At 39.4% G+C, this 22,820-nt stretch overlaps 1 protein-coding gene and 1 pseudogene across 1 annotated transcript; one reads left to right on the forward strand and one right to left on the reverse strand.

Annotated features, from left to right (window-relative positions):
- The first annotated feature begins 6,066 nt into the window (after positions 1–6,066).
- LOC149109178 (CD209 antigen-like protein C) lies at positions 6,067–22,010 on the forward strand. Its single transcript, XM_089294998.1, has 3 exons — positions 6,067–6,599; positions 12,976–13,018; positions 21,112–22,010. Exons 1-3 carry the CDS (start codon positions 6,264–6,266, stop codon positions 21,543–21,545), a joined length of 813 nt encoding a protein of 270 aa, XP_089151124.1. The 5' UTR covers positions 6,067–6,263; the 3' UTR covers positions 21,546–22,010.
- Positions 16,259–17,315, reverse strand: LOC149109179 (uncharacterized; annotated as a pseudogene).
- Positions 22,011–22,820: the final 810 nt, after the last annotated feature.

Raw genomic sequence — 22,820 nt, forward strand, 5'->3', positions numbered from 1 at the left:
ACCCATTATTTTGTAGACGATAGCGTGGAGGACCTGCTGATCAATACTCGAAACCCTCGAAATATGAGAAAATGCTCCCTTGCAAAGGCATTTGAACTGTCAAGTCATATGCTGGGTTGGAAAGTAAATAATGTACCAAGGAATTATTTTCTGCGATAAATAATCCACAAAACCGTCAAAGATAACATTTTCTTCTGCGAGGCCAACCAGCTCCGAGCAGACGTGTGGATATTTTAGATGGTAAAATGATATTAAATCACTCTACAGGAGACCTAGATGAAACGGATGATATTCAGAATAACATGGACCAGACCTCTTGCCAGAAAGGTGCTTCATTACATGTCAAAATGTTCGTCAAATATGAGATCGGAGAACGATCTATTTCCTCGGGCGTCCGCATGCAGTGCAAAGCTGTTTCTTCTTCAGAACTTCTGACAAGAGAGGTATCCTAAACTGGTGCTTTGGGTTCTATTTATTTTTCATTTCTCAGTGAGTTGATTTAAACCTGTATAGACTGTAAAAGAAAACTGCGTAGGATGTTATATAGAAAGACCTAAAAAATACAGAATCTGGTTCCAAGCAGCAAGTCAATTAAAGAGGAAAGAATATATGAACAGGGATACTTCCTTTGCTAAGCCATTAGCAATAAGAGTTAACTTAACCAGGAGAAACTTGTTAAGCCGAAATGACTTTTGGCCAAAACAAAGAGTTCAGTAGGTTATGACAAAGCTGGAAAGATCAATATCAGGTGATCTCTTATTATAACCAAACCCCTTGTTTTCTAATAGTATCTGTCTTGACAAACTGCAATAGCTTTACTACCTCTAAGTTTGAAATGATAATCAATTCTTTTCTTTATACTTTATGCTTTTAATTTTCATCATAAATCTTATGTCAACAAAGATAGCTTTAACAATTATTTTACACTAAGCTTAAACTGACCTACAAAGAAATATTCTCGAGAAGAGTGTCACAGAAGTTGTACTTGTAAACATGAACCCCAAGCCTGATTTCTCCCCAGCTCCTTCCATCCCAGGTTCCCTGTTGCTTTTTGCATTGATGAGTTTATTTTTGGCTTCAAGAGAATGATAAGTGTACATTTCCAGCAAATAACACACAGGATTGGGTTTTAAATGTTTAATTGACAATACATTGACAATAAATAGATAGCTTTCCATGGTGGTTGCATGTACTGCCAGAAATGGGACCTGCTTGAATGGTCTTGCAAAGGTAGTGGAGGATGGTAACTTAAGGTTTAAAAAGATCAAAGTAATAATACTCCTCATAATATTCACCAGTTGAAAATTGCAGTAAATGTTTATATGACCTCCCTTCCCTCTTTGGTTTTTATATCGCCCCTAACTCTTTTCAACAGAAAATGTAAACTAAAAGACAAATTTCCTAATGAGATCCAGCACCAAGAACTCAAATATGTATTTACCATTAAAAAATGTCTCACAATTAAATGATCCAACCCCCATCCACCTTTTAAGTCCCGTCCAAGCAGATACAATGCGGTAATGTACATGGAGCTAATATCATAATTTATAAAACATTAAATAGCTCATTTCCCATATCAATGTATTGAACTGAGGTCTTCAGATTTTCACATAGAGATTTTTTCAGCACCCACACCTGCACAAAGGAAAAATAAAATTTCTGAAGCATGTCAAACAAACTACAACAAACACTCTGCATAAAGCATTTTTGGATCCTTACTTAAAGAAAAGTTACAATATTGTTTAGGAATTAAAATAAATCAGACTTCAAAAACCTAGATTGTTGATCAACTGGGCCAATTTTGTAAACATAATAAGATTCAGCAACAGGAACTCAAGGTGACCGAGTTTGGAACTCAAGTTTTGCTATATAAGCATACATAATTGCAGCCGACAGTGAGGCCTGTTATTTGGCCTTAGGTAACCAAGAAAGCCCTCACCCCAGTGACCCTAAACAAGCTAACTTTCACTGTTTTGTTGAGAAAGTGAAACACAAGTCACCCTTAACAACATAACCAAGGTAATCCTGGTAGGCGTGATAACCTTTTTCGTCAAAATACTATGACTGGCCTACCTGGGGCAACGCATGGTATGAAGAAATAAAAATTAACTCACAAAACCCCACAGTGATCAAATGACTGAAAGGAAGCTAAAGGAAGAAGGATAACTGAGTACTGGAGTATGAAAAAAGGCTTAAGTAATCCTGGAGGGACCACTTCATATCATATATTAAACACTTGATAAAGTTGCCTCAGAAGGGTCTGATAGTGTTGTCTTCAGTACGGTACCCGAGACCATATAAATGGGGCCTTGTAGTCTCTCCTCCACAGAGGTTCCCTATGGGAAATTGAATATACTCCGAACTAACAGCCTGTGGTCAAAGCAGCACGAAAGTGGCCTATGAAGAAGAGAAAAGTCTTACAAGACTAGACTGCAAACCATGGGTAAAATGTAGACTGCAGGCTTTTTAAGAATATCATATTCCCATTTTCATTTATAGAGAGATCGAGCTAACCATACACCGGCTAACCTGTGCCTTATATTTCAGGCTAAACGGAGCACAAGCTCTATATAAAGGAAATGCCAATACAATATTCTTAAAAAGTCTGCAGTCTGCAAGTTATCGTCTGTCTGCATTTTAACCACCGTTGTGCAGTAGGCAGGCTTTGCCTTATTTAAATAATTAAGCTTAAGTTCTTGTTTGTGAAAGTTCTCATTTCCTTCATTGTGGATAATATTTTTGTTTGCTAGGCTCGTTGCAGAATATGTGAAAAGGTTTCAGTTTTGTGAAAGAACACTCCGAGCACGAGATCGCAGATATTTCATACTCAAATGGACTGATCATTTTTACTGCAGATTCTTCAAAATCATCTTCAGATACAATGTTTTCCTATACATCTAAGCTATTCTGTGACCAAGTTACACGTTTCTTTACGTTACCGATCACATAAAAAGGGCAATTTTACAGGGCGAATAGTCAAAATTTTGCCCCACATATTTCCAACGGAGAGCGATGACTGTAACACTTTAAATACACTTTCTGCAAGATTTTTCGGTTATAATTAAAATCTACTTACCTCTCAAAGAAGGAAAATGATAATCACTCCTTGAGATCCAAATACAATACCATTTGAAGCTGGAATGATTGGAGAAATCTGCCTCAAAAAGTTGTATCAGCGAGGGACGACGACGCCATTTTCGAAAATTTTGTGCATTTGCGCGCTTCTTTTGCCGTGACGTCATAATGGCCCTGATCATAGGGTCAGCCAAATCTGACGTGTTCACCTCTCCCTCCTGCAAAAAACATTGGATCAGATTTTTTAAAATAGACCGCTGGCCGGAAGCGTCCACTCGTGACTCCATAACACAGATCAAAACGGTGCGGCGGTTGGGGAAGTTTTTCTTTTTAAGTCACCATCATTTGTGAAAAGTAACATAACATTGTTCCACTAAACGCTTTTCTGGCCGGGAGAAAGTTGTTTTCCTATTTGTGCATTCGTTGGGATTCCGCCGCTGTTTAGACAAATGACGTCATGGCCGCTGTCACGCGACGACATTTTCCAGATTCAACTTTCGTTAGCAGATGGTAATTTCGAGTTATTTTCTTTTTCTGCGTATCTTTCATCTTCCTTTTACTTTTAATTCTATATACTTCTATTCAGGGTGGATATGACTGCCTAGCAAGGTTTAAAGTGGCGTTTACCACGCTATCCACGCTGACTGACTGGTCCGCTGACCCCTGCAATGCGCTGACCTGTAACGTCTGTTGGAATGTATGTAACGAAATACGTGCTGCCCACATTCAAAGCACTTGGAGACTAGCTGAGGCTGAATTCATCATCATTAATAGGAACAACATAAAACTGTTTCACTTCACGACTTCTGGTGATAGAAAGATTGTTTTTGTTTTAGTTATATTTCACACATTCGCTTAATTGGATTCCGCCGCAGTTTGGACAAATGCACGCTGTTACGCGACAACATTTCCAAGATTCAACTCTCGTTAGCAGATGGTAATTTCGAGCTATTTTCTTTTTCTGCGTATCTTTCATCTTCCTTTTTCTTTTAATTCTATATACTTCTATTTAGGATGGATTTGAGCGGCTAGCGAGGTTTAAAGTGGCGTTTACCACGCTATCCACGGCCGTATTGGCAACAGAGAAGTGTTTCGCCGAAGTAGCAGGATAACGGTAAACACTGTAACTTTGAACGCTTTGTACAAGGTCAATATACTTTGGCCGAAAAATGTTTTTCCAGAAACGTGATGTATATCCCTCCAATGTCTGATTCATCACTGTGATTGCTTTCAACAGCGTTGGACCTTTGAGAAATAGTAATTTTAAATCAGCTCCAACGCTCCATCTAATTTAGTATGCAATATATGAAACTTTATTTTTTATTCACTTCGGCAGTTTTTCGATGTTTATCGAATGATATTGCATTAAAAGGCCTTTTTCTTCATGACTGTGTAGTTCTCTCATTATTTTGCGTTGCGATAGTGATTTCTGAACCGTTTTTTGCGGGGGCTTATTTTCGGCCTGATTTTGGTGCTATCAGACGGAAAAAGTTTGCGGCTCGATATTTTTGGTTTAAAGCGAAACTGAAACAAAAGAAATTCATTTTTATATAGTATTCGGTAACCACTACTTGGGAGATAAAAATCGGCCGATTTTATTTTTTAGCCGGAAATCATCGGTCGTTTCTCAGGCGCAGGGCTTCTTAAGCTGCTCTTCTGTCTTGTATATATTAACGCAGCCGATGAAGCATCTTTTTTATACGGACGGCTCTATTGTGCTAAAAGTCGCCCACTTTGATCTCGGTTTTCCGTATTTTATAATTACTTATAGATATTTAGCACAGAGGGCCACTAGTTTATCAGTTTATACTGTCATGTGTCACCCTCTCTAAATAAAGTTGATTGATTGATTGAGGTGATGCGGACTTAATAAAATGAAAAAAGGAAAAAAAAAAAAACAACAAAACAAAACAAAACAAAAAAACAAAACAAAACAAACAAACAAACAAACATACAAACAAACAAAAAGATACCCAAAGGCGTAATCTTTTCCGGCGTTTGTTTCTTCCGATCAAATCAAATAAATCTGTGTAATCTATCTAAATATATTAAGGGATATGTTGTAAAACGGTTTGATTCTCCCAGTTTGTTATCGTGCGGCCAACAAGGTATGGGAAACGCTTGGTGTACTTCTACAAACTACAAAATGTCATCCAAAAAGGACGGCAAAGGAACTTGTGACCTGAACACGCACGACATCTTCCTCGTCGACGAAAACGCAGAGTTTCACGATCAGCAAGAAATCTGTTTCTCGATGATGCTTAAGGTAACTAGTTAAAGGTAATTTTAGATTTAAACTAGTCTAGCAATGCATTATGGTATCTTTCTCACCAAACGAAAAGACTCTTGTTAGAAGAGATAATTAAAGCCAGTCCAATCGAGAAACTGAAGTACTGACCATTGCAAGCTTCCCTCAACTATTTTCACGGATTTCATTAATTTTTTCTGTATTTTACGTAAATTAGTTTTTATTATTATTCCGGGATGTCTGATCACCAGCTTTTTCAATTGACGGCGGAGGTTCTTGATTGCCTGACAAGGAAAAGCAAACTTTTTTATGTGCTTACCAACCGCTTTGGACTGGAGACAGATGTGAAGCTAGATTGGGTGATGAAATTAATAATGATTTATTTTAATATGAACCATTTTTATTGTACTGTTACTTTAATTAAGTGAAACCGTTAGAGCCTATTTAAGTGTTAGTTTAAGAGCCACTTTTAGTGCCAACTGAAAAGTCATTTTAGATGTCACCGTATAGCGCCACTCTTAATGGGTTAGTTAGGAGTTCTGGCAAGGTCTCAAATGAATGGCTCGATACACTTGAGGGAACAATAGAACTGTCGCAACAGAAACAATGCTCCTAGCCTCAAAACAATAACAGCTGCTATTATTGAGAAGCATTTCTCCCAGTAAGTTAAAAACTCTTTTTCTCAAAAACACAGAAACAAATCTCACGCAGGTAAAAACGTTGCAGCTTGAGGGGAGACTGGTAAGAATTTACGGAATACATCTGAAACAACGGCTGTAATGTTTCAACTCCGCACGCCCCTCTTGATTACCGAATGAAATTAGCGAATCATGTCGCACATTTATGAACAATGCAGGTCCGAATAAAGAAACACCACCTTTAGATAAAAGGGATCAACATTTCATTAAAACCTCCAAGTTTCCTACGAGTCCGATCGGTAATGGCGGGTGAAATAGTATTATTATTTTTTCTCTTTCAAACTACGTTCGTTTTCTCTGCCGAAGAAGGTGCTACGTTTTCTCGGTCATCATACTTTGCAACCCACGAAAATAAGCAGCTTAAGGGATACGTTGTCAAACGGTTTGGTTCTCCCAGTTTGTTATCGTGCGGCCAACAATGTATGAAATACGCTTGGTGTACTTCTACAAACTACAAGATGTCATCCATGAAGGACGGCAAAGGAACTTGTGAACTGAACAAGCACGACATTTCCCTCATCAACGAAAAGGCCAACTTTCATGATCAACAGGGAGTTACTTTCTCAATGCTGCTCAAGGTAATTCAGGTTTAAATTCAAACAGTTAAAATGACACTTTATACGTACCTTTATAAATACCTGACTTTGTAAGATCTAGCTATAGTCCAGACGTCTTTGTTATGTTGTCTTTATGTTAAATTTTCTCACTTTCACACATTTTCGTGGGTTCGTTCTAGGCGGAAGAACCGGATTTTGTATACTCAGATCCGTTCGCCGGCCTAAATAGCACCAAAATGTACACTTATATATCTTTTTGTTATCGGTTAGAGCAGCCCATTTCGTTGAATGATATTTGAAACAGAGTTAGTGATCATATTTTCTTTGCCATAAGTCGAATAAATAAAAAAAGATAGGCAAGTGTCTGCCAATCTTGGATAGAACCTATTTCGTTATTATCGACCGTTTCTTTGTTATTCTCAGCGCTTTTATTTTGTTAATTTTGTCTGGGATGTTTGAGGTATTTTTCGATTGCATGGAATCGCAGAACGACAATGAGAGACTAAGACTTATGAAAATTATCGCATTCAAATGTAGTCGTGATCCCTGTCACCTGTCTAACAAAACAACAGATCAACCTTACGTTTCCACTGAAATTAATAGTTCATCATACATCCCTGAATAAAACGCTGTGGACACAGATCCAAAAATTATTTCTTTTTTCAATTTTTTTTTTTTTTTTTCAAATTACCATACCTTTAGTTTGTGGCAGAAGATTTAGTATATTTTCGTTCATTGTGCACGAAAAAAAGATAAGAAACTGGGTAGTATTTTAATGTAATAAGTAACCCAAAGCTCGGCGAAGAGAAACTGATTATTAAAATATGTAAATTAGTATAGCAATTGTTACTGAAACATACCGAGCACGCTCGAAGCGACACGCGAAACAAAACTCGTGAAAGTCAACCATCGCTCAACCAACCAAGGGTTTTTTGCAAATACGCAGTTTATAAGGTTTATTAGTTAAATAATTTCGTTTTGGCAAGGAGTTTGCTTTCGCGTTTTAATTCGTGGACCGTTAAAGGTTTATGAGAATTTAACACAACTTAAATATCATTCACCTGCGCGTCTACTCATCACGTATCATCAATTTTAAAAACTCTGGGGAAATTTAAAAAAAACTCACGTGAACTATAGCTAAGGTGCATATTAACGGCTACAGATTAAAGCTTATAAAATATCACCAACGGCAATACAGAGTGCCTTGATGAGCAGAGTGTTTCAAACGTGCTCGTGAAGGGAAAGAGTAAGTAACTAAGGAAGGAAGGAACTAATCAGTAAACACGAAAGCATAAGTTAGTAAAGCAGGGACTGACTCGAAATATATTAAAATGCCACTGCTACTTTTGCTGAACTCTTTGTTCAAAACCTGGGAAGTCTGTCTCTTCATCAAGAGAAAACTGCTAACAACGCGATGTCACTAGCGACATCGCTCTCAAATGTCTTTTCTTTTCGCTTGAGTTTGTTTAATTTCTGTCATTATCCCTTTCGTACATTAATGTGAAAATAAGAAAAAAAAAGGTCACAAAAGTTTTCTGCAATGACAGCTGTTATTAACACTAAAACTCTATATTTTAGGAATATTAATGGCAACTTGCGTTAACGTTGTACTTGACATATTTGCAAAATTAAAATGTCATCGGGCAGTTTTGCAATTTTTTTTTCTTTTATGAGGTATTAAATAAGGTAATTTGAAACAACGGAAGAATTAACATTTAAATGTTTGTGTTTTTTTATCGCCGAGCCGCAGACAAGAACCACCATTGAGGCAGCAGGTGATTAAACCTCCCTGAAAATTGACTCTTAAATAATTATGTAGATTATAGTGTTAAAGTCTGCAAAAAAGAGAGAGAGTTGAACCAGAAATAATTTTCCATTTGTAGAAAACTAATCTTTCTCGCTCAGTTTGTGACCTGATGCCTTTTTTCTATTAGAGCTGAGTTATAAATATAACAGACAGTGTCATTGTTATTGGGACTACCTTATTAGTATAGGTAATCACACGGTTTGGAGTTCAATTTGATATTAATTTGTACGAGTGAGTTTTTCAAAAAGCTGAAATTGCACGAGCCGCTTCGGCTCGTGCAATTTCAGCTTTTTGAAAAACTCACAAGTGCAAATTAGTTCCAAATTGAACGAGAAAAACCGTATGATTACTTATTAATAATAAAAACATGAACAAATTTGCGCGGAGGAAGTGCCGGAGGACCTTTCTTGAAGCCATTGTTTCTCATTCGAGAAAATTTTCTCAAAGTTTCCGCACAAAATTTTCGTCATCATTTCACGTAATATCATTGGCTTTGAAAATTTCCTATTGTCTTTCAGCCAATCATAATCCAGAACTACGATGTGTAATTTGCAACGGTGCTACACTTTTTGCACCGGTGTTAAACTCTTCGCACTGGTGTTATATAATTATACTTGAACTACACTGTTCCCAGCTAATCAGAATCGAGTAATTTTTTCATGCATATTATTATAGGAAATTAACGCTCGTGTTAACTAACGTATTTGAAATTAACGGGCCTTAATTAAATTAACGCGAATTGAAGGTAAATTTGTTTCCCAATAAAGGAAATAAACGCGAGAGAGGGGGTGAAACTTCAGATTGGGGGAAATTAACGCGTCTGCTACACCAGAAAAAGACAGAATTTGTTTAGAACAGGAACAAATTTATTTTAACACTGAAAAGCTGACAGCGAACACGAAAAAAATTCAGTTGAAGTAGAGTAAACTATTTACTAATGTGAAAGATTGATGTGGAAGGTAAAGTGCGCGAATAAAATTTGTTTGGCTGTGTCAAGAATATCTAGAGAGTGTCACAGATTTTTTTGGGGGGGGGGGAATAATGGTGATTAACGTCACAGAAATTAACGCGCAACTTAATTAACAGCGCGGAAATTAACATTAACGTAAATCAACGCAATTTAAATTAACACGATTTCTGAAATTTGCGTTAATTTCATGAAGCGTTAATTTCCTATAATAAGGTATTTAATTAGCGTTAATACTTTTGATAAATGAGAAAAACAGCCTCTGTCAAGTGTTTAATAACGTTGTCAGTGTTTAGTAACGTTGCAAAAAAAATCAGCGTTGAAACTTTTCTCGTTCCATGGCCAGTTACCATCATTACCGTCGATAGAAATTAAAAGACCAAATAGTTAACTAAATTAAAACTAATAGACATTTCAAAATTTATGGTGATGTTTGTAGTTCCAGTGAGGTCATGTAGCAATGGGATGTAAAACACTTGCTCTTAACTCCTTGCTCAAACTACAACCATTTTTGCCTTAATAACATAGAGGGCAAAATTATTGAATGCTGATTGGTCAATGAAGAAGGTACGTTGCCTTAATTTTGCTTGTGAAGAGGGCAAAATTACTCGCTGATGATTGGTCCTCAGGTTGCCTAGCAACAGCTTGTGCCATCGAGAAGTTGTTGCAAATTTAGAAGAGTACGAGAGCGATATCCTCGACGAAATACTGTCGCAGTTGAATGCCGAGTTACAAAAAGAAAACGGGGATGACTACGAGCCTGACTTTCTTAAGCGAGTTTCTTAACTCCAGAAGAGTCTTGGAGGGGAAGGCCAGGAAACTGAAGGCCAGGAAGTTGAAGATTTCACTTAATAACAACGCGACGACGACGGAAACGAATTTCTAACTTTTGCCGAAAGTCCAACTAAGACGAGACAGGGAGGACTTAGCGTGAAAACCAGACTAGTCACCCCCAAAATGTTTGCCACAGGGAAGGAGGAAAGGTACCCTTAGTACCTGACTGTCATCAACAAGCCAGTTTCAAGTGTTTGGTACAAGAAAACCCCAGTGGGAAAGAACACCATAAACACATTCATGAAAAGCACGAAAGAGAACTCACCGCTGAAGGATCTGTGTCCCGAGAAGAATTTGACCAACCATAGTGCGGGAAAAACCATGGTAAAGAATTAGCTGAAAAGTTCTGGTATCCCGAAGTGTGAAATAAATATCACAGGCCACGCATCTGCCAACGGGCTTGACCATAACGACTCGGGAGACAAACAAAAGCGGCAGATCATTTCACGAGGCATTGACAACACTGATCTGTTCCTTCAAGAGGCGCTTTAAATCAATTATTTTCCTGCAAATTCCACTCAATCTTTCAGTGCTCCCGGCCCCGTTTACAATTTCAGTCACTGCAGCGCCACCTTGAACATCGCCGGGAATGATGCCTTTCAGAAGAGCAGAAGTGGTATAAGGAGAGGAAACAAGCGTATCTTCATCGAAGAATCAGATTCTGAGTGATCTGAAAGCAGTTTGAACGTTTTAACTTTATTTGAAAAAGTACTGACTTTATATTTTCAAAGTTGAAAGTTTGTTAGCAGGCCTGGTTGTCAAAGTCCTGGTATCTTGGTGCAAAAATAATTTTCCTATGACTGATTACTCAAGAGCGCATTCAGAAATTCAGTACTTTTCCCCTCTATTTCATTAACAAGTAGTCGCAATGGGTCCTTGTAAAATTAAGGATTAATATCACTTGTGTTTTCAGAAGTTGCTGATATTAATCCTTAATTTTACTCAGCCCCATGCGATTACCTGTACGAAGAAGACGTTGACTCCAGTACTCTTTCTCACAGCTTAAGGAACACCCTGTGAAACGGTTTGATTCTCCCAGTTTGTTATTGTGTGGCCAACAATGTATGAAAAATGTTTGGTATACTTCTACAAACTACAAGATGTCATCTAAGAAGGACGGCAAAGGAACTTGTGAACTGAACAAGCTTGACATCTCCCTCATCAATGAAAACACCAACTTTCATAATCAGCGGAGAGTTACTTTCTCTCTGCTGCTCAAGGTTAAGCAGTTTAAATGTCACTTTGTAAATATCTGACTTTTTAAGAGCTAGATTTAGTTTGTCCGGGCGCCATTCTGCACTATTAATGGTGGTACTATTGGCTACCCTATTATATATGCTGTATACACCGACACAGGTTAAATGAAAGGATTCATTTTACATTATTGGGTCATCAACTTAAGTACTAACTCCGCCGAACAGGGTTTAACTTTGATAATCCGACGAAACGCGGGGTATTCCTAGTGGTATGGTGACTTCATCAATGGTTTACCATCCTGAGCGTAGTCAGTTTATTGCTAAGATCTCTAAAAATATAACTAAAAAAAATCAAAAGAAAACAAATTTCGCCGCGCAGACAGACAATTTAACTCGGACGGCAGCGATCTTATTAAAATACATAAACTCAAGCTGGTAATCTATAATATACAACCTTTATATTGCTGCCAGGTCAAACTCCTGGTGGACTAGTGCGGTATGTTTTTCCTGTTGGGCTCGGTGTTTTTTCATAGTCAACGTTTCAACAAAGAGATACTTCTTTGCAGTAGGCATGGGCATTTCTAACGCCAAACTAAAGCTGAAATCCAAGGGTCTTACATCGGTATTATTGTCCTGTATTTAAGGTTTATTTGAATTTAAAATTTGGAAGATTTAGATTAGTTAGAAGGCTAGGTCACACGTCGCCTCATTTTAGGGGATATGGCAAATGACACTGATCACGTTTACTCTTTTCAGTCAGAATTATACCACAGCTGTAATATTTAGCTTTTATTAACCGAGCTGGAGGTCTGTATGGGAGAATCTTGACCGAAGTCGTGAGTACAGACCGAACGCAGTGAGGTCTGTAAACACGACCGAGGTCAAGATTCTCCCATACAGACCGACTTAGCTCGGTTAATAAGTTGTTTATTACATGGCAAAGAAGAAAACTTTAATTCGTTTAATGTAACTGGTTTGCTGACAGTTTGCTTGAGAACGGCGATGAGCTTAACTTAAACCTGCCGAAATTTGCTCGTCCTCTTTACTTTTTTTTGTCATCAGGCTTTTTGGCACTTCCATAAATGATTGAGAAGAAAATAAAAGAAAATGGTGATCATTTTTATATTTTAGTTTGCTACTTTTTCAACGCAAAATGAAAGCGGTCTAGCTAGATGCCGGTCTAGATGGGAAAATCTAGACCGCGGTCAATATCGATTTCAGCCAATCAAATTCGTGAATTCGGTAGTTCCCAGTCCTTGTGAGACACAGCCATATAATAATTTCAAGTGTTAAATACATTTTCTTTTTCTTTATTGTCTTATTCAAGTGAGACAGTAAGTCTTCTTCCACGTACGATGTGTTGAAGCTCTATTTCCGAAGATTTTTCATTTATCACAAGTGCCCATTTCCCTGCTCTGGACAAGACAGAATTTGAAATTTGATATCACGCATTGCCTTTAAGTCTTCAGTGTTCACTATCAGATTGCTTACCTCTTGATTTTGTTGTTATCCGGTTATTAAGGGGAAACATCGCCGCATTTTAATAGTTGAACTTTTGATCTCTGATTGAGCTAGCTCTTGATTTACTTACAGGATATAAAGCACAGCAAAGGATCTCGAGAAAGACCTGCAAAAAGTGAGTGACAAGTGTTAGAAATGTTTTATTTTTAGTTCAAAAACAGGGAGACGGGGTGGATTATATTAAAAAACCAAAATTTGCGCTAAATTGTTTGCGCTCGCTCTCGAACTTCACTTTCAAAAATGTGTAAGGGTTGGGTTTTCATTATCCAGTTACTTTTCTTGAAGTTTGGTTTCTCAACTGTGATAATTCTCAAAACTATCCCAGCCACTAAAGGGGTATCAAATATTTACCAAATAAACATTTATTTTAGTAAAACGATGCCTTGACTACGAATCTAAGAGAGTCCAAATTACCATGCCTTGACTTCGAATCTACGATAGTCCATGCGTCCTCTAGCTCGATATTCGATATTTGGTCCTTATAAGTGAAACAGTTAAACTTAAATCTCTTATCTGTAAGTCTTCGTCTTCGTCTTCATGCTCATATTCATCATCATCATCATTATCATCTCTGAGCAAATTCATGACAGTTCAAGCTGGCATAACTTAGTAATAGGTCTTTTCCCACTTGAACTTTGGTGACCTTTACGTGTTCATCTTTGCCTGGGTAAACTTCGACGATTCGAGCAAGAGGCCAATGTCCTCGTGGTGTCTTGGGCGACGTCATGACTAAAAAAACGTCACCAACTTGAATGTCTCGCTCAACCGTTCACCATTTCTTCTGACGTTGAGAGCGGGTAACCACCCCCGAATCTAACGATGGCAGAAATGTCTAACCAGTTCCTGGACTCTTCTCCACCTCTTATTCGGGTTGAATATGGTCTCGTCTATTGATTCTGGTGCTAACTGTCCTCCGACCGAATCAAAGAGGAAATGATTCGGCGTTACTGGTACGTCGTCTTTAGAATTAGCTTATTAATAACTCAGTGGTCTTTGAGTTTAGAAGTGCCTCCGCTCCAGTAAATGCCGTCATTAACTCTTCATCTGTGATGTCTGCATTGCCCAGGATTGCGTATCTGCTCGCATTGCAGCCTTGATCATAATCTCGTGGGCTCCTCCAAAATGACGCGAGGGATTACTGATTCATTGGATTGCAGTCGATTTGGATTATTTCTTGGTCAAGTTCTCTGACGAAATTGCGTACGTCCTTGTTACTTCCAAAGAAGGTTCCTCCATTGTCAGATAACATTTCTCTTGGAAACCTCCTCTGAGTGAACATTCTGTAGAAAGCATTCAAGAACGAGTCCGTGTCAAGTGCATAGTTACACAAGTAACTTTTTGTTTTCGACGTGTCCTTCTTCCTTGGATAGTGTAGCCTGCGTAGCAAGCTTTTCTGTGGGGTTCGGGAGCAAAGAATTACAGCTCGAAAAATGGAGCGAGTAAAAGAGGGGAAAACCGCCCACTTGACCTTTCATTCCTGAGTGCGCGCAGTGAGATTTCGTGCTGTCATCGGCTGTCATAAATTAACCAATAAAATCTTCGGCCTTCCGTAGCGGAAGTGAACTTTGAACCAAAATAAACTTTAACTAGTCAAAATATGTCTGAAACAACGAGCGCACGGTGGGAACGGAGAAATCTCGATGAATAAAATTTGGTAATTTATAATCAAGCTATATTTCTACTCAATCCGTCTAAAAGGAAGGACTGAAAGAGTGAAGTTTTAGCACAGATCTGCCAGAAAGTTAAAATGTGAGAAGTATTCAAGTCGCGTTAGTAATCCTTGTGCTCGCAAGATTCGAAATCTTGGATCACTGTATTCATTCGTCCAGGAATCGATACAAGGTAAAATTATCAAGTCAACTCCCACAAAGGCAACTCCAGTAAAGAAGCGTTTGCTGGAAACGCCAGATCCGCAAATCGGTTCGAGTGTTATCGCCTGTAGCAAAAACAAACAACGGAAAGTCTTCTCGCAAAACTTTGGAATTTGGGCAGGAGAGGCTTCAAACATCTGTGAGGGAAAATAACGATAATCTTGACCAGTATCTGAATAAAGATAATCTTCCCCATGGCCAGACGAAATCACTAGGTTTTCCCACGCAGTAGTGCGAATCTTCAGTCCCGTGGTTTATTATCTTGTCCTTGGCGCATGTGGCATTCAAGAAAGTGATGTTAAAATTAAAGGAACAGCCGTAAATTGTGTCGTGCTTGCTTCGGCAATGATGTGCAGGCTTCGAAAAACCAAAGCGTCGGTATTGCACTACAGGATTTCTACGGTACTGTCGAAGCTGACGACTAAATCCTCGTTCAGCGAGAAAAGTTAAAGCGTTTTGTAAACAAGCTTCGAACGCGTCTTCCCCTTTTGTCTGGCATTCAAAGGTATTAAAATACCTTTGATCGACACATGTCAATAATATTAGACTAGCCCAGCCAATCACGAGCCCTGTTCGCTGGCAAACGGAGGTTTTCCAAATCCAGGGATTTGTCTGCAAGCGTTTCCTTTCTTCCCCTCTCCCACCCCCTCTTTCTTTTTTTTGGCTATCGCTCCATTTTCCGCGCAGGCAAAACACTGAAAATCCCGTTCCTCAGTCTTTCTTTGCTTCCAAACCCCACGGAAACGCTTGCTACGCAGGCTATGGATAGTGATGAATGGCTCACCATAATTCACAGTAGTCTGTGGGAGCTCTCTCAAGGAGAATCGAAGTCCAATCTGTGGAAGTTCGCTAGAGGGGCCATAACTTGTTTAGCAGCTTTAGCCTTTCTTCTTTGGCATTCGTTGCACTCCTTCTTCCATTCCTGAATTTCTTCACGACCAGAAATGATCCAGAAGCCTGTAGTCAGCAGGATTCTCATTGGTTGGCATAAAACGCTACTGCTTCAGATTCATCAAACTTTGAATTTCTCCCCCTCGGTTTGCTACGAAACGTATAAATTTCCAACTTCTCCCTTTTATCCACCACTGGACATTCATACTATTGGACCATAACACTGCTTTACCCAATGCATTACTGAAAACTGTGGTACTGACTCGGTCAACCTTAGTCCAAGGATTGCTGCCATCAGTTCTAAGCCGCGAGTGGTGTAACGCTTGTCTTGGCCGCAACTAGTTGACTTGATACTGACCCACTCTCGTATGCAACCCTCAAATAAGCAACAGCACCATATGCATCTTGCGATGAGTCTACGAAGGTGTGTAAGGTCTCTGACAGCACAACTTCTTCTGGGCCAAATCGTAAACATCTGGGAACTTTAGTCGCTGGTAATTCTTCCAACTCACAGAACCATTCTTGAGACTTGTGGAACAACTCTCTCGGGCAAAGCTCATGCCATTCAAATCCTGCCATCCACATCTCCTGCATCATAACTTTGACTCGAATGGTAAATGGTGCCAAAAAACCAACTGGGTCAAATAGTGAGGGATTCTCTTCAGGAAATTCCCTTTAGTGAGCTAAAAGTTTTCTTCGAGCGGATTTGGTTTGAACTTGCGCACGTCTTCTTCTGGAAGCCACGTGATTCCCAGTGTCTTCACTGTTGGTAGGGGATCCTTGTTGATGCATATCTCCACCTCTGATGCTCTGTCCACGATTGGTATCTTCTCTAGAACCTAGGGTGAATTGGACAACCATTTACGAGCGTGCATTTCTGACCTGCTCATCTAACTGCTTGTACAACTCAATACCGTGATCGTCGTCCAACATCAAGTCTATCTGTCATCCATATATGTTAACTTTGACACAGTTTCTGCAGCTAAGGGCAGCTCATCTTTGTGTTGCTTGGCATGTGTTTGGGAGAGGAATTACGAACTGTGCTCGGAAAGACGACGAGTTAATCCTAAAAACTACTCGATTGAACTCCTACTCTTCTGGTTCTCTCTGCTGATCCAAGGACCTCCATAAAAACTGTTGACCTGATCGGTCTTTATTGCAGCTTCAATTCTCATATAAATATTTCAGCGATGTCACAGATGCCTACAACAGGGTGTCTTCTGAATCGGAGTAAAACATCATTCAGATCTCTTTGCAGCATCCGTCATCGATAACTGACTTCGTTGAGGGCGATTCCTTCAAACTTCGCAGAGGCGTCAAATACGATGTGAGTCTTTGTCGCAGTTCTGTCCAGTCTTATTAATCGTAAGAATCATCTCCTTGTGGGTTTTTCTTCGGTTGGGTCGATCTTGCGGATGTAGCCCTTCTCCAAATATTGAGTGATGTTTTCTGAGTAGGTCGGTGCGATCTCTGAATTGTTCAGTGAACGTTTCTCCGTGTTTCACAATCTGCGTAGTGCCATGCCAGGATTGTCTGGCAATTCAAGAACGTTCGATCTCCTTCCACGGAAGTGCCACTTGATATCTTGATATCCATCCAAGTACTTGAGAGTCTTTTCAACGTACCTGCTCTAATGCACATAACTTTCATGTTTCCTGTGACCTTTAACACGTTCTGCTGTGAAGGCTATTATCTTGGTTTTCACAATTCCCATCCAAACTTTCTAACTTGACCTCAACTGGGATAGTCTCGAACGTTTCATTCTGCCCACTAGAACATTCACAGCTACGCTTTAATTTGGGGATGTCCTTAAAGTCCAACTCAAAGGCTACATCAGCATTAAAATACGTTTTCAGTTCGTTGAAGCTTTGTCCAGCAAGTCCTTCTTCAGAAACACTGCAACTGTCCGTAGCGCCAAAAATCCTGTCTGTGCACTTTGGGTCGCCACTGTGGGGTGAGACCTCTCTGCTGATTTTTCAACTGGATACTGAGAGGGGGGAAGGGCCATTTCATTATTTGCTTCAATTTTGATGCTCCTTTTTCCCCTTCACGACTAGCCTCTTCCAGGTGCTCAGTTAGTTTGGACTCACCGCGAGAAACAGCGCGGGAAAAAATAAAAAAAAAAAAGCGTGACGAGAGGAAGCGAAAGAACGCGTTTTTTCGCTTCATCTCGCCGCGCTTTTTCTTTTATTTTTTCGCGCGCCGTTTTTCGCGATGCGCTCCAACTAACTGAACGCCTGGAAGAGGCTACTTCACTTTGCTCCTTCAACTGTTCACTTCGATCTGCTAGTGCAGAGTCTCTATACAACAATCGATTGTGAGTGTTCTTACAATTATTTATCCCGCAAACTTTTGATCTAACGCACTTTTCTCCATAGCCTGCGAGCAGGCTCACCTTTGAGTCAAACGCGCGACCGGCAAAGAGCGAAGCGATCCGGCGTGTTAGAGTCTGGTGGAGAGGCGCCAAGAAAGTGAGACTGCCTTGATCTCTGTAAATTTTTCATTTCTATTTCACCTGAATGAAGTAAAATACCATCGGTCGAAAAACGGGAAATGCGAGAAAACTGTCAATCTATTATGTTCCATGAAGAGCGATAATGTTACTACATCCTCATGGAGTCGGTAATTAACCGCGTGTACTTACAATTTCAAATAAGAAATAGGTAGTCCACATTTGGAGTCAAAGGAAGAGTTGTGTGGGCGCATTACTCATGTTTTAACAAAGTTCCAGTCTATTTCTGGTTAAATTTCAAACTAAAGAGGAAGCAGGAAATAGCAGTTGAAATTATGTTAATGCATTAAGAAGTACTTGTCGCATAGCCGACTGCATTTTTTAAGAGTTAAATGTTACAAACGTACGTGATAGCGAGCGGGCAACGAAGCAACACAAAGGCTTTTGCCAGTTTTATACCAGCATCATCAAAGACCAGACTGCCAAAGCACGGTCACTTGGTATCAAGTGTATGTCCTTGCTGGGTATAAACTTTCACGGTTTTTCTTGAGTAAAACTTTATTAATAACGGAAATGCGCCTGCGTGCTGTTATGAAAAATATTAACAATTTTTACCCTGAAATCTGAGCTGCCAAAGTTCATACTTACGTTGAAAATGGGTTTGGCTTATATCTTCTGTGATTTTAGGAGTGGAAATGAAAAATGGAAATTTGCAGAGATCAGAGTAGACACACTTTCTCGTATGGCGGCTTGGTCGCTCGATTTCGTGATTTCGATTTCAAACCGTGAACTGTTTCCGATGCTACTGTCTGGAATGCTGCTTCCTGGATGATGAATTCTCTTAACGTTGCTACTGACTGCCAACGACCATTTTTATGAATCCACCGATGATAATGCGCTAGCATTGCTCCTGCCTTCCTTTTATAGGTACAGCGATCCGCTTTCTAGTTCTTCATGCCGAGCAACCTCCTTTAGGTTTATACTACTGTAACTTCTAACAAATATGCAAGTCTGTCGAGGTCCCTTGCATTTCCATGGCGAAGTGGCTTAAATTTCACTAATTCTTCTATACCATTTTTATGAATCCAGCGATGATAATGCGCTAGCATTGCTCCTGCCTTCCTTTTATAGGTACAGCGATCCGCTTTCTAGTTCTTCATGTCGAGCAACCTCCTTTAGGTTTATACTACTGTAACTTCTAACAAATATGCAAGTCTGTCGAGGTCCCTTGCATTTCCATGGCGAAGTGGCTTAAATCTCACTAATTCTTCTATACGCAAAGCAATCGGATGCCGTTTGCCGCATCGTTTGTCGTTTTAATCTTTCCTTTGCTGTCTCATAAGCTGCCGCCGTTTGTCCCAAAGGCTCCACGACCTTTAATGCTTCGCCAGATAAGTATTGGCGTAGCTGAAGCAATTTGTATTCTGTTGTAGCGGGTACTTTGTCCACACATGCTATGAAAGCCGTTTTCGAACCTTCTTCTTTTCCAACAAGTGCTAGCTATGCTCTCATTTCTAGTGATAATTCTTTATTGATTCTGAATAGAAGTTGGTCTATATTGACTGTATAGAAACAAGGTGACCGCTGTTTTCAAACTAAATGAAAAAATCGTTAGGTCCCGGTACTCGTTTCTGAAAAAAAAAAAAAAAACAGATTATTTGGCCCCTGACCCTAAAACAATACGTAACAGCTGTTACACTATGACAAAAAATAAAACTACAACCTTACGAGAACTGCTACTTGAAACCTCAAGTACCACTATTAATGCCACCTGAAGTGTTACTTTTAAGGGGCACCGTTAAAGCCACCGTTCAAGTAAGTTTTACTGCCACATTCAGTGTCACGTTTTCGTTCATCTTAAAGTGCGACCTTCTGTTACCCGAATATTATCAGGTGTGAAGTTAAGTATCGCAGACTCGTCACGTGCAAGAACTTCGTCGTTTACGTAATACGTAACTCTGATCGCGCCCACTCAGTTAAGACCTGAGTCATGCCCAGATCATTTTCCTTAAGGATTTACTTCCAATTTTATGCTGAAGAAATTGTTTAGTTTCCTGAAAGTCTGCATTGTCATGATGGTATACATATTAGCCTACGTCACAAGAAAAAAATTCAAAGGAGACTGGAGTTAAGGAGGCGTCTCTTTCAAAGCAACCTAGTTGAAATAGTACAGGTAGCGGAGAGTGAGTGAATTTCGTGGTTATCATGGCCTTCTTAGCTTGTTTTGGCCATTTTATCGGGCTCTTCTGCTTCCGCTGCGACTGGTCAGTCAGGAACTGATGACAAGTGAGTGACGTCAAAGGGAATGCCTGTACTTCAAATTCGTGCGCTCTTCTTTGCATGTTTGCAAAACCGACCAATACCCGTGCTCCTCTCGCTTAGTCAATTTAGACTGGACTGGAGACAAATGTGAAGTCAACTTAGGTAATAATGACATGACCGTAGTAAAACACAATTACGAAGTAATTCAATTTGTTATTAATCATGACATTCTTGTTTTCACAAGTTTTATAAGGCTCTTCTGCGTTGGCTGCAAATTATGACAGGCTCTTTGTCAAAATTTTTTCGCTGAAAAGTTGCATAAAGACAATATTGACAGTGTGAAACTCAAAATCAAAGCTGGTGTAAAAGTCAGCTTTCGCACTACTTTGAAAAGCTGTTTTGATGCTTGCCATCTGTATGGGGATTAAAGCTATTAACTTTGACTGATTTTCCGCAACAAATATCCATAATATTAAGAGAGCTTTATTTGTCCTATTGACCCATTAAAAGCTGAAAAATGAGTAACGTCGTCAAAGGCTGCTTCACGCTTTCCTTTTGTGTCAGCCATGCGCATCTTTCGGTTACGTTCGATAAGCTAGTAAAATTGCTTCTTTCTACTTTAAAACTTGTTTGTATCAACGCGTAGTCATTTCCAGGTCACGTGAAAATTGTTTTAAGTTTTGAATATTCCTAAACTGAAACGTACTTCTTTCTTGTGTTAAACCTTATTAGGTTGTCCGCAAGATTGGTTACTTCATGGAAATTCATGTTATTATGTCATCTGCACTCCGACCGTGAAATGGAACGACGCTCGAACGATGTGCCAGGATGTGGGAGGAGACCTCGCTGTAATCAGATCACAAGATGAGAATAACTTTATTCTTGAGCTGTTAAAAAAGCAAAAAATCGTACAAATAGAGGGTGCATGGCTTGGTCTTAATAGAAAAACGTCGGATGGAGATGCGTTTTACTGGGTCGATGACACTCCACTAGCGGGTCATTATTCTGCATGGGCAAGCAACGAGCCAAGTAATTCTGATGAGAAATGTGTCCAAATATTTGCGGCTTCATATAAACCCGGAGAGTGGAATGACATGCAATGCAGTTGGTCTGGAGCAAATCAGAGTCAAGCCCCAATCGTCGTCTGTCAGAAAACGCTTACTTGATGAAGAGGAAACAATTTGGTCTCACTCTACATACACACCTGCCCCAACGTATTCACTGGCAGGTCCAGCCAAAACAGTTTCAGTCAGTGTTAAGAGTCCCTGTCCATAAATATAGGAAATAACTCAGCAAGGGTCGAAATTCGATTTCGCTCATATTTTTACGGTAGATAGGTTAGGGTGTTACAAAAACTACTGGATAGATTTTTTGGCAAAATAGCCTTTTGTTTCAAAGAAATATGCAAATTACCAAATTCCGTTAAAATCGTCATTTGACGCACCATTTTATTAAACAAGTTTGAGAGCCTCGCATGCAAAACTACATCATTCTTCCGTCTTTAAAACACTCAAATATTTTTGTGCAATGTTTAATTGTGCACTGGGTTGATTTTACGGAATGTTGCGGTTTTGTTGGGTGCAAAATAATTAAATTTCGAAGACATGTATTTCATTCACTTAAAAGTACTTCGTAAAAATAATTGATTTTCGCCATGTGCCAAACCTTCAAATGGAATAAGCTTCTGGTGGTTGAATCGCAGAAGGATGGTCTACAGATTCCTGTAAAAATGTCTTTGGGCAAATGATTCTGAGCGACGCGAGAGCTTTTCGAAGTACGTTAAAAATGCAGATATTTGACCATCCGTCGTCAAATTTCTATTTACGGGTTAGACATCTTTTAGCACGCGCCACATGTCTTGAGCTATAGTAAGTTGAAATAGACACGGAGCTGATAATTTCGAAATGTTCTAACCTTATTTGCTGTAAAAGGCAGTCCCAAAAGCCGATTTGACGTGTTTCTGTCACCATTCGTCGCACATAAAGCAGAAGTTTGCTTTTGTTTACTCAACGTCCGATGTGCATCGCCAACTGTCAACTTATTTAATGGTCGAATACCATGAATATATGACCCTCTTTCGACGAATATAATCACCACTGCTTCTAGTCAAAAACGGCTAAGTGATTTGTAGATAGTTGCTTGCTTTGCACTACACCAAAATATAGGTTTGATCATCGTTTGATCTATTGCTGCTTGAATAGTTGCTTGCAGCGGTTCCTTGTTTGTTCGTCATGCAATGCTGTCATCCCATTTTAGGGGGTAGGGGTAAGACAATTTTTATCCTAGTACTTAAGGCTCCGTAAAGCTTGGAACCACAGGGAGCACACAATCTTGTTGAGTAGGAAGGGATTAAATTAAGCAATGAAAAGAATGAATAGTTAACCATTGCCCGTGTTGTCATATTTTACTAGACCACCGAAATTGTGTAAACAAAAGCAAAC

The sequence above is a fragment of the Orbicella faveolata genome, unplaced genomic scaffold (assembly GCF_042242905.1).
Source record: "Orbicella faveolata isolate gen_17 unplaced genomic scaffold, um_ofav_v1 contig_25, whole genome shotgun sequence".
Classification (NCBI taxonomy): Eukaryota; Metazoa; Cnidaria; class Anthozoa; order Scleractinia; family Merulinidae; genus Orbicella; species Orbicella faveolata.

Bases quoted from the DNA above. Each gene is read 5' to 3' on its own strand.
- LOC149109178 (XM_089294998.1), top strand. From the start codon at position 6,264: ATGGCGGGTGAAATAGTATTATTATTTTTTCTCTTTCAAACTACGTTC. The intron at 6,600-12,975 runs GTAATTCAGGTT...ATTTACTTACAG, and splicing joins CTTTCTCAATGCTGCTCAAG to GATATAAAGCACAGCAAAGG. The intron at 13,019-21,111 runs GTGAGTGACAAG...AAACCTTATTAG, and splicing joins TCGAGAAAGACCTGCAAAAA to GTTGTCCGCAAGATTGGTTA.